Source organism: Hemiscyllium ocellatum, chromosome 46 (assembly GCF_020745735.1).
Source record: "Hemiscyllium ocellatum isolate sHemOce1 chromosome 46, sHemOce1.pat.X.cur, whole genome shotgun sequence".
NCBI classification, from domain to species: Eukaryota; Metazoa; Chordata; class Chondrichthyes; order Orectolobiformes; family Hemiscylliidae; genus Hemiscyllium; species Hemiscyllium ocellatum.
In genome coordinates, this window is record NC_083446.1 from 517,033 (window position 1) to 529,533 (window position 12,501).

General features: G+C 47.1%; 1 protein-coding gene across 6 annotated transcripts in view; it reads left to right on the forward strand.

Moving 5' to 3' along the window:
• The window catches only part of mark2b (MAP/microtubule affinity-regulating kinase 2b), a 171,242-nt gene that overhangs the window by 55,053 nt on the left and 103,688 nt on the right, over positions 1-12,501 (forward strand). The window contains exon 1 of one of the 6 annotated variants that reach the window (XM_060855449.1): positions 2,136-2,611. The exons of the other annotated variants lie outside the window; for them this stretch is intronic. Coding sequence (XP_060711432.1) covers positions 2,606-2,611 — 6 coding nt within the window. The 5' untranslated portion in view covers positions 2,136-2,605. Of the gene's footprint in view, positions 1-2,135; positions 2,612-12,501 lie in introns of those variants that run through there. 6 annotated transcript variants of the gene reach the window in all.

A 12,501-nucleotide genomic window follows, 5' to 3' on the forward strand; every position in this document is an offset into this window, starting at 1 on the left:
CAGGTTTGGTTGAGGGTGTTTCTGGCGCAGCTCTGTCACTATGTGCTCCTTTCGAAATTGTTATCTTGGGAAATTCTGGCTGTAAAAATAAAGATTTGGATTGTGCAAATCTGGGCTATCTGATAAATTAGCAATTGGAAAGGAATTGGCTGTTCCTGTTCTGACCAAGGTTGGGTATTTTGGGACGTACCCCTGGAATGAAGCAATCAGCTCGACAGATCCATGTTGTGATGGTGACATTCAGTTCTGAAAGTTCTTTGTTTGGGGTCATCATTCAGATTAAAACTTCAAATATTTTTTGTATTCCCCTTCTTGTCCATTTCTCATTCCCTTTCTTACCAAGTTACTGTCTGTGCTTCAAATATCAATCACTTTCTAGAAGCTCAAAATAATTAGGATTAAAAGGGCATTCTAAGGTTGCTGATTCTCCCTTGACTGACCTCCATATGCAGCCAGGAGAAAGTGAGGACTGCAGATGTTGGACAGTCAGATTCTAAAAGTGCGGCGCTGGAAAAGTGCAACAGGTCAGGCAGCATCCGAAGAGTAGGAGAATTGACTCACTTTTCAACTTCGACTTCTGTGTGCAGGCAGGTCGTGGCATGGTGGGGTCACTGAATAGCAGCTGATAGGTGGAAGTCTTACTGTTTGTGTCAATCTGCCTCTTGTCAGGTACTTTCTCTCTACCACACCCCTCCTTTTCCCTATCTTTATCCCTCACTCTCTGACTCTCCCCTCTCTCCTTGCTGCCCCCTCACTTTGATGCCCAATCTGTCTCTGTCTACCCCCAGCTGCTCCCTCTCTTCACTCCCCACTATCTCCTTCCTTCCCTGCACCTCCCTCTCTCCTCTCCCTGCCGCTCCTCACAACCTCCCTCTCTTTCTGTGTGGTGCCGTTTCCCTGATGGTTTAACCTGAAGTTCTGGTCAGTAGCAAGATTCAGTCTTGCAGTAAATCATTAAAAGACACCTTGATGTTGATCTCTCTCATATAAACCTATGCGACCTCACTGGCCACCACCACCATCCTTCCTTTGTTGTGCCTTGGCTGATATCTGGCTGCGAGGAGCAAGTGAGATCTGCAGATGCTGGAGATCAGAGCTGAAAATGTGTTGCTGGAAAAGCGCAGCAGGTCAGGCAGCATCCGAAGAGTAGGAGAATTGACTCACTTTTCAACTTCGACTTCTGTGTCCAAGGGACAGGAAATTCGACGTTTCGGGCATAAGTCCTTCTTCAGGAATGAGGAAAGTGTGTCCAGCAGGCTAAGATCTTCCTGTTCCTTGGATGCTGCCTGACCTGCTGCGCTTTTCTAACAACACGTTTTCAGCTCTGATATCTGGCTGCCTAAAGTAGAGCTCCTCATCTCTAATGGTAAAAGAAGCAAAGATGTACATTTGGAGAATGGCATTCATGACCATTTGCTGTCCCTGAACTTTGCAGCCAACCAAATTCTTTTGAGGAGTGCTCAGTCTTGTTCTGTAGAGGAAAAGATATGCCCCCATGCCCAATCAGTGTCAGTCTCGGAATGTGAGCAAAGGGCTGGCCTCTGTGGTGATGCCATTCCTGGTCAAACTGTGTGTGTGTGAGACCATCCACGAAAGGTCACTTTGGCGAAATACAGTTGTATTTGCACTATTGAAGTTTTGGAGTAGTTTTGAAGAAATGCCGAGTTCTCCCTATCTGTCCTACCATAGCTTGAAGCTCTCTGCCCTGCACCTCTGTCTGTATCTTGCCCCACTGTCCTATCACAGTCCTCCCCCCTGTCCCTCAGCAGTGTGTTGTTTATGTCCTGCCCCCTTCTCACTCCCAACCCTACTGACTGACCCTCTTTGTGGTTCCACCTGCCAACTTGTGAATCTCTGAAAGTGTGTGTCCCCATTATACACGACTGGCAGTACCAGCCTTGATTTGAGTTCTGAAATGCCATGAGGAATGTTTGAAATTATCTGTAATAAAATTTTGCGTGCCTGTGTGGTTCAGGCAGTGAATGAGTTAATGTTACACGTACTCCTCTTCCCCTGAATTTGTGCTCTCTGGCAGGTCTAAGTTCGACTCTTGGCACTTCCTGACAATCTTTACAACCTCTGTCGCACCCAATGTACACTCTGGTTACAGCTTATCATCGCTCATAATCTCTAGAGTTCTGGGCTTTCGTATTGCCAAGGTGCCAAGCTTGAGCCGTGACCCCGTGACACTGGGAAATGATAAAACTTTCGGAGGCATTATTGCAGTTTGAAACTGAACTCAGTGCCTCACCTTTCACAATGACGGTGAAAGCCTCAGTGATTTGCTGGTAATCGGATCCCGATCGCTTTGCTGCTGAAGTGGAACTTTCATGTTGGTTTCTGGACCTTTTGTACTTCCTGCACCTGTAGACGCGAAACGTTAACGTGTAATCCTGTGAGAAGTGTTTAACTAAAGGGCCGCACCTTTTCAGGGCAGCAGCCAGGATTGCAGTCTTTTACCTCTGAGATTCCACTGCCTGACTGGGGTGGGGCTGCTCTTAACTGCTTAGAGATTTCATCTTGTTTCACCTGAACTGTAAACACCGATTCGTTGGTCGTGGAACTAACCCTCGTGAAGGGCAAAAGAGAGACCCAACGCACAGACATGAAGGTAGGGTCCAGGAAGGCTGTTGGTGTTTGAAAGGCCTCTTCCCCAGATCAATACACTGTAGCCTTGTTTTTACAAAGTGGGACCTTCAATAGGCGTTTGCCAAATTTGCCAACAAACCTTGCTGAGACTTTATGCTGATGAGGAAGTGATTTTGCGATTTTATCACAAGAGTTTTTCACTTTCGTTCCTCTTTTCTTGGCCATTATGGACAGGATGTACATGTATTTGGAAAGGCAAGGACTGATTCGGGATAGTCAGCATGGCCTTGTACGTGGGAAATCGTGTCTCACAAACTTGACTGAGTTTTTTGAAGAAGTAACAAAGATGGTTGATGAGGGCAGAGCAGTAGGTGTGATCTATATGGACTTCAGTAAGGAGTTCGACAAGGTTCCCCATGGGAGACTGATTAGCAAGGTTAGATCTTAAGGAATATAGGGAGAACTAGCCATTTTGGATACAGAACTGGCCCAAAGGTAGAAGACAGAGGGTGGTGGTGGATGGTTGTTTTTCAGACTGGAGGCCTGTGACCAGTGGAGTACCACAAGGATCGGTGCTGAGTCCTCTACTTTTTGTCATTTACATCAATGATTTGGATGCGAGCATAAGAGGTACAGTTAGTAAGTTTGCCGATAACACCAAAATTGGAGGTGTAGTGGACAGCGAAGAGGGTTACCTCCGATTACAACAGGATCTGGACCAGATTGGCCAATGGGCTGAGAAGTGGCAGACGAAGTTTAATTCAAATAAATGCGAGGTGCTGCATTTTAGGAAAGCAAATCTTAGCAGGGCTTATACAATTAATGGTAAGGTCCTAGGGAGTGTTGCTGAACAAAGGGACCTTGGAGTGCAGGTTCATAGCTCCTTGAAAGTGGAGTCGCAGGTAGATAGGATAGTGAAGAAGGCGTTTGGTATGCTTTCCTTTATTGGTCAGAGTATTGAGTACAGGAATTGGGAGGTCATGTTGCGGCTGTACAGGACATTGGTTAGGCCACTGTTGGAATATTGTGTGCAATTCTGGTCTCCTTCCTATCGGAAAGATGTTGTGAAACTTGAAAGCCTTCAGAAAAGATTTACAAGGATGTTGCCAGGGTTGGAGGATCTGAGCTACAGGGAAAGGCTGAACAGGCTGGGGCTGTTTTCCCTGGAGCGTCGGAGGCTGAGGGGTGACCTTATAGAGACTTACAAAATTATGAGGGGCATGGATAGGATAAATCGGCAAAGCCTTTTCCCTGGGGTTGGGGAGTCCAGAACTAGAGGGCGTAGGTTTAGGGTGAGAGGGGAAAGATATAAAAGAGACCTACGGAGCAACTCTTTTACACAGAGGGTGGTACGTGTATGGAATGAGCTGCTAGAGGATGTGGTGGAGGCCGGTACAATTGCAACATTTAAGAGGCATTTGGATGGGAATATGAATAGGAAGGGTTTGGAGGGATATGGGCCGGATGCTGGCAGGTGGGACTAGATTGGGTTGGGATTTCTGGTCGGCATGGATGGGTTGGACCAAAGGGTCTGTTTCCATGCTGTACATCTCTATGACTCTATGATTGGACTTCCCTTCTTGCCCAAGGGTTTGTAATTCTTGCTTTACCTAACCAGTTACCCACTGTTGAGTTTGGAAACCTTTTGAGGATTTTGCTCAGTACTGAGGATTTTTTTTACATCATATTTGTTTATGTGATTCCCTGTTGCTGAAAGTGTATTTATTGCCTTATAGGGTATTTGAGGCATGTCCTTGAAACTGTGAAACAGGGCAAGTAAGTCAGCAAAGTGCTGGGTCAAATCAGACTGTTCTATTTTGGGCTAGTCAATGTTAAATTCCTGCCCAGAGACTGAGCATGTGGGACACAGCTGAGCAATCATCCTGTACGCTGAATTGAGAGACGGAAGTGACTAGTATTCCTATGCAGTATCACGTTCGTAGGCTTGAAAATAAAAACAGCAATATCGAACCAAGCAGGAAATACAGGCTCTGTGTACACACTCATGGGTTTCTCAAGGTGGTGCATAGCTGGCGAGCTTGAGCGTATGTCCCTGTGGCTATCTGGAAATGACTTAGAAGATATTTGAGTGTGGGGAGTAGCCATGGACATCCGCATGGACCCCAACTATGCCTGCCTCTTTGTGGGATATGTGGAACAGTCCATCTTTCGCAGCTACGCTGGCACCACCCCCCACCTTTTCCTCTGCTACTTTGTTGACTGTATCGGCGCTGCCTCGTGCTCCCACGAGGAGGTTGAACAGTTCATCCACTTTACCAACACCTTCCACCCCAACCTCAAATTTACCTGGACCGTCTCAGACTCCTCCCTCCCCTTCCTAGACCTCTCCATTTTTATCTCAGGCAACCGAATCTACACGGACGCTTACTATAAACCGACCGACTCCCACAGCTACCTCCCACCCTGCCCCCTATATTCCATTCTATATTCCCAATTCCTTTGTCTCTGCTGCATCTGCTCCCAGGAGGACCAGTTCCAATACCAAACAACCCAGATGGCCTCCTTCTTCAAAGACTGCAATTTCCCCCCAGACGTGATCGACGATGCTTTCCACCGCATCTCCTCCACTTCCCACCGCATCTCCTCCACTTCCCACTCCTCTGCCCTTGAGCCCCGCCCCTCAATCGCCACCAGGACAGAACCCCACTGGTCCTCACCTACCACCCCACCAACCTCTATATACATCACATTATCCGTCGTCATTTCTGCCACCTCCAAATGGACCCCACCACCAGAGATATATTTCCCTCCCCTCCCCTATCAGCATTCTGAAAAGACCACTCCCTCCGTGACTCCCTTGTCAGGTTCACACCCTCCACCAACTCAACCTCCACTCCCGGCACCTCCGCCTGCAACCGCAAGAAATGCAAAACTTGCGCCTACACCTCCCTCCTTACTTCCCTGCAAGGCCCCAAGGGATCCTTCCATATCTGCCACAAATTCTCCTGCACCTCCACACACATCATTTACTGCATCAGCTGCACCCAATGTGGCCTCCTATATTGGGGAGACAGGGCGCCTACTTGCGGAACGTTTCAGAGAAAACTTCTGGGACACCCGCACCAACCAACCCAACCACCCGTTGCTCAACATTTCAACTTCCCCTCCCACTCCACTAAGGACATGCAGGTCTTTGGACTCCTCCATCGCCAGACCATAGCAACACGACGGCTGGAGGAAGAGCGCCTCATCTTCCGCCTAGGAACTCTCCAACCACAAGGGATGAACTCAGATTTCTCCAGTTTCCTCATTCCCCCCCCCCCCCCCCCGTCTCAGTCCCAATCCCCGAACTCAGCACCACCTTCCTAACCTGCAATCATCTTCCTGACCTCTCCGCCCCCACACCCGTTCCGGCCAATCACCCTCACCTTAACTTCCTTCCACCTATTGCATTTCCAGAGTCCCTCCTTCCTATCTTTTATCTTAGCCTACTTGGTACACTTTCCTCATTCCTGAAGAAGGGCTCATGCCCGAAATGTTGATTCTCCTGCTCCTTGGATGCTGCCTGACCTGCTGCGCCTTTCCAGCTACACATTCTCAGCTGTGGTGATATTCAGTGAACCCGAGGGGCAACATTTTCACACACAACGGTTCATATCTGGAATGAATTGCTAGAGGAAGTGGTAGCTGCAGGTACAGTTACAATATTTAAAAGACATTTGGGCAGGTACAGGAATAGGAAAGGTTTAGAGACAGGAGCAAAACACAGCAGATGCTGGAATCTACTGAAATCAACAAATGCTGGAGATCACAGCGGGTCAGACAGCATCCATGGAGAGAAAGCAAACTAATGTTTTGAGACTAGATGATTCTTCATATGCTTCCAGGTTTAGAGGCATGTGGGTCAAATGGAGGCAAATGGGATTAGTTTAGTTTGAGAAACTTGGTTGGCACAGACAAGTTGGACTAAAGCGTCTGTTTCCATGCAGTATGACTTCATGACCAACCCATGAAGACTCTTATAAAGTTGTAAAAACAAACTCTAACAAGTTTGAGTGTTGGGAACATTTCATAAACCAGCATAGAGCTACCATAAAGTTAATTTTTCTAAAATGGAGATGGTGGAGTATAAGATTAATGAAGGGCTTTTGCCCGAAACGTCGATTTTCCTGTTCCTCAGATGCTGCCTGACCTTGTGCTTTTCCAGCACCACTCTAATCTAGACTCTGGTTTCCAGCATCTGCAATCCTCACTTTTGCCTGGAGTATAAGATTGAACTAGACACAAATATATTTCAGATTGTAGGAGCTTTTAGAAGTTTATAACAAGAAGGGAGTAACTAAAAATAAATGTTTGTCCCTTGGAAGCTGAGACAGGATAAATTATTGTGGGGACTGAGTAAATGGTGAGGTGTTGAAGAAATATGTTCTCTGTCTTCACAGCAGAAGACACAAGGTCCATTCCAGAAATGAAGAGTAATCTAGGAATATAAATGTGAGGAGCAAGTTAATTTGTCTGAACCACTGCTTCATTATGGATGGGAGGGGGAGGGGGCTATTAGCCTGCCTGAACCTTTGTGAAGAGATAATTTATTTTAAACCTCACACCTCGTTCTCAGCAGTAAAAAATAATTTTAAGGAATCACGATCTGGCCATCTGTTGCGAAAATGTTGACAGATGAATTCATTTTAAAAATGTGCTGTTGCTGCTCTAACCTGTTCTCTTCCACCTTCTTTCTCATTCCCTTCATATCCCTCTAATCCCTCCTTCTGCCTCATACTTCTCCCTCTCTCTTGCCTCCCCCTCCCCACCACCACCACCACCAGTGTTCTGTGTAATTGAAGCAGTACCTCTGGGCAGCTTTTGTGATAAATACTAACAGACAGTTTCTCTTCCGAATTGTTTGCTGGCATTCAGTAACTCCTGGACCAGGACAACTCAGTCTCTTTGTACATCAGCTCTCTTCCAATCTCAATCTGACCAGTTAGATGCATAGAGATATATAGCACGGAAATGGACCCTTTGGTCCAACTCATCCATGCCGACCAGGTATCCGAAATTAATAGTTGCATTTGGCCAAATCCTATTCATATCCTCATCCAGATGCTTTTTAAATGTTGTAATTGTTCAGAAATAGTCTACAGTTCACACTTTTCCTTACTGTGCTGTACCTGCCATCTACTCTCTCACAGCCTGTCTAAATCCCTTTAAAATCTCTTTGCATTCTCCTTGCAGTATCATTCCCATCGTTTTTGTGTCATCTAAAACTTAGGGTATAATGCAGTTAGCTTCATATCTAAATCATTGATATCAATCTTGAGCTGAGGACCAGGCACAGATCCTTGGTCACAATCTGTCAACCTGGGAATGACCCAGTTATTCCCACTCTGTGTTTTGCCTGATAACAAATCCTCACTCCACATTCGTATACTACCCCAATCCTGTGTGCTCAGATTCCCTGTTAGTGAACCTATTGTCTGCGACTCTTGGAAAAGTCTTTTTTGAAATATCAATTAAATTAAATCCACTGGTTTTCCCTTTATTATCTCTACTTGTAACATCCTGGACAAAACCGTTAGGTTTGTCAAATGTGATTTCCACCTCATTAATCCATGTTGATTCTGTCCCATCAGTCAATTATTTCTAAAGATCCAGCAATCACTTCCTGTATAATTTATTCCAGTATTTGCTTTTCTCCCCCTCTCTCCCCTCCATTCCTCCCCATCTCTATCTCCCTCTCCCTCCCTCTTCTCTCCACACTACCTCTTGCTTACTCCATCTACTCCTTGTCTGCTCTCTTGTTGTCTCCTACCCAATGTCTCCCTCCTCCCCTTTTGCTTGGTCCACCGATCTGGCCCAACCACAGTGTCCTTCTGTCAGTCTCTAATTGATTGAAAGCCTATTCCCTGACCATCCATTGGAAGATCATTACTTTTTCAAACACATTCACCATCTTGTGGAAGGTTGTAATGTTCTGGAGCTGAATGCTAGATGTCATTTTTTGCTGGATTATGTTTTTTGATGGACAGTTTTATCATTTATTCCCTTTGAGTCCAGACTTGGGTTGAAGCTAATTATAAACCCCATTTTCCATGGGGCAGCGCTGAGACCATCTGATGCACCCATACATTAGGCTAACACACAAAAACTGAAGGACAGAGCCTGCACGGCTGCAGCATCTGAACATGAAGGATTTTACCTAGCGGTGTCCAGACCTGTCTTAATAACTTGGGTATAAGATGATGAGGACTAAGGTGGCTCACCCCAGATTACTTCAGATGGTAACTTCAGTAGTATGGAGAGCATCCGACAGTGCCGCACTCCTTCGGCGATGAACGTCCGACAGTGTGACACTCTCTGTGATGAACCTCCGACAGGGTGGCACTCCCTTGACGCTGAGCCTCTGACAGAGCGCTGCTGCTGCCGTTGTTTGCTGGGGAGGGTGGGGGTGCTGTTTTGTACAATGAGGCAGAAAGCTTCCTGAAGGGGGCCCCATGAAGTTCCCACCTGAGAGACAGGCTCCTTGTAATGGGGACACAGCTGTGTTGGGGGGCGGGGGGTGGGTTGAAGAAATAGTGAGGTTATTGTATTGCTCAATGATCTGTGCCAGTGGTCTCAGAGGTTGAGAGCTCAAATTGTGGGTTGGGGCAAAACAGAGCTGTGAAGGTCCTTTCTGTAACATCTGTGCTGGGGTCGACCAGGTGAGCAATGTTAGGCTTGTCCTGACCCTGGGAAAGCAAAAGGGAAGCTGAATGGAGAACTGCCTGCTGCTTTAAAGGGTTAAGCTAAGTAGCTCAGACAGCCAGTGCCTGTTTGTTCTTCGTTAACATTCTGAACCATGCTGCTTGGGCACTGGCTCTGCTCCAACCATAATACACTGCGTACTGGGGCTTTGTTCCCCTGTGGAAAGGCCTGGCCTGGGGAAACAATGAATCTATTGATTTCTCCTCCCAGTTACCCGTGGAGTAAATCGGAGTTCATAGGGAAGTGATTAAATGCAAGATCTGAGGATAGGGTAAAGGAATCCAAAAAGGTTTCCCCTGACCCATATTCATTCACTCATTCTTGCCTGTTGAGGTGTGCAGTTACTGGTGTGGCCTACCGTTGAGTACCTCACCCAGGAGCCTGCCTGTGAGACAGTCATTATTGGCCTCACTCCCTATTTTAAGGCTGAATGGCAACAAGTGGCCAGAACAGTGAGTGTGTTCTATGCGTCTCAGCACTCCTCTCCAAAAGTGGGCTTGGCATATATCCTGGGTGAGTGGGTGTGGTGCAGGGAATACAAGTGCAGTATGTCTGAAGCAGCTCAGTACCATACCCAGCCTTTTCCCCAGGAAGCTTGCCACTGCTCTCTGCTGGGTCACACTGGAAAAGAGACCCTATCTCATGATCTGGGTGTAGTGGAGGGAAATGAAACTGGGAGCTGACTGACCTGTGGTAAAGGATCTAAGCTGGGGCACCTGGCCAACACAGAGTGGGATTTTCAGAGTTCAGAATGACTTTGAGAGCTGTCTGTTGCAGAGGTGTGCAAGAGTTGTTCCCCCAGCTGGGACTGAATATTTGAATGAGACCAGATTCAGATTGTCCAATGTGAGCAGGCGAGCTAATGAACATCATCACCAGTCTCAGCCTGCACCTCCGCATTTCTTCAGTTCAGTCTTTCACCAGTTCAGCTGATGTATTTTTTAAAGACTCACAGCCTGGAGGCAGAAGTAGCTTTTATTTCTGTGCTATGAAGCTGCAAGTTCCCTCTGTGCTGTTGCCTGGGATTTTGGTGGGAGATATCTATTCATTTTCTCTCTGGTGAGAATTTGTAATCGATTATATGAAGGATGTTCGATGGGGATTGATGTGATGTGTATTAAATGAGTAGAAAAGGAGTCGCAGTATCTTGTGTATGCAAGCTCTACAGATCCTGCCTGTCTTGGAAAGGCCCAGGCCATCCATTTCTTTCACTCAGCCTTTCATTTTGGAATTTTCATGAGATGTGAGAGATGGAATGGTAGTGGACAGAGCCTACTATGGTGGAATTATCTCTGACAAGGAAGGCATTGTGAGAGAGCATGGATTCCCTGGTATTCCCCCTCTCCTCTTCTCCAAGGACTGACCACATGTGGAACTGGACCCAAGACCCATCTGGCCTTTTGCGACTGGACAGTGAAACATAGGGGGGGCTATTTGATCACATGCTTTTAGGGGGGTTCACAGCTCCCTGTATGAACCCCAATGCTCAGAATGTCTCAGAGGGCCTTTCCTACCAGTGGAAATATAGTCCCTGTTGAAATGTAAGATGAATATAAGTAATGAGTGGGATTTTTGTTTTATTCATTCATGGTTAAGTGTGTTGCTGGCAAGTATTTATTGCAGATCCCTAATTGGCCTGGAAATGGTGGGTGGGAGTGAGTGCTGTCCTTGGAACACAACAATATTTGGGGTGTGTGGACACCAGAGATGGTGGATGGAGTGTTCTTAAAGAGGAGAAATTATTAAGGCTGCAGAGGGTTGAAGAGCTGGGGTCAGGGAGCGTGAGGCCAACTGGGCAGATCTTGCAAAGATTTGGCAGCGGCTCGCAAAGGAGGAGAGATTGGCACCACGTTATTTAGAGATGCTCTGTGTTGGATTGCGCTGTGTACCAACTGGAGAGCCCTGTCTTGTGGCCTGTAGTTCCAGGGTGTGTGTATTCTACAGTTACCCACAAGATTCCTTGCCATTGAGAAAAGGGTAAAGTAAGTCCTTGATGAGTGATGTTTTAATCAGTTAAAGTGAAGAAAGTAAATATTTTTAAAATTGTAATTTTCCTGATGAAGGAGGTGCATGACTAGATTAGATTAGATTACTTATAGTGTGGAAACAGGTCCTTTGGCCCAACAATTCCACACCGACCCACCCATACCCCTACAGTTACTCCCTACCTAACACTACGGGCAATTTAGCATGGCCAATTCACCTGACCTGCACATCTTTGGACTGTGGGAGGAAACCGGAGCACCCAGAGGAAACCCACGCAGACACGGGGAGAACATGCAAACTCCACACAATCAGTCGCCTGAGTTGGGAATTGAACCCGGGTCTCTGGCGCTGTGTGGCAGCAGTGCTAACCACTGTGCCACCATGCCACCGACTACTTCTGAATTAATCAGAAGCGTGTTCTAGTTGCTTCAGGAATACTCATGACAACAATCTCTCTGGTTTGTGGGGTATTGCTGAGATTCACAGCAGTTCTTAGCAGTATGGCCAGCTCTTCTGTTTTGTTGACTGGTATAAGGTCTCTGGTTGCAGTTGCGACTCCTTTTTCCCTGCCATGTGCCACCATGCTCAAGAGGCAAGACTGAGGGTGTGGGCAGCTGAGCTTTTTCACCCAGGCTTCCTCCATGGATAATGGATACAGTGGTTTTGCTGATTCTTCCTGTCACACCTAACCCTGAAACTCAGCTTACACTCACCACACCGCACTCTGTACCCCTATGCACTCCACCCTGTCTGCACTCTTCACCCAAACCTGCACCATACCTCACCCCCCCCTCCCACGCCAACCCTTCACCTATCCCAACCTACACTTCAGTCCAGCCCCTTACCCCACGTCATCCTGCACCGCATCCCAAATCTGCACTACTCTGCATGTCAGACTGCACACCACCTTACACCCTCATCTGGCACCTCACCCCAATCCTGCACTGATCTGCGCCCCATCGCTTACCCCCCACTCAACATGCACCTTGCTCCACATGGCCCACCTCTCTCTAATGCGATGAGTGAGACAGAGCCAAGTCTGATGCTATCTCCATCACCTTGCTGCTCCAATGACATTGCCCTGAGTCTTCACTGGAAATAGGGTGGCCATTCAGCCTGTTAGGAACAGGAGGAGGCCACTTAGTTCTTTGATCCCATTGCATTCGACAGCAGGAGGCCATTCAGCCCTCCTGGAACTTGTTTAACAGGAACAGGAATAGG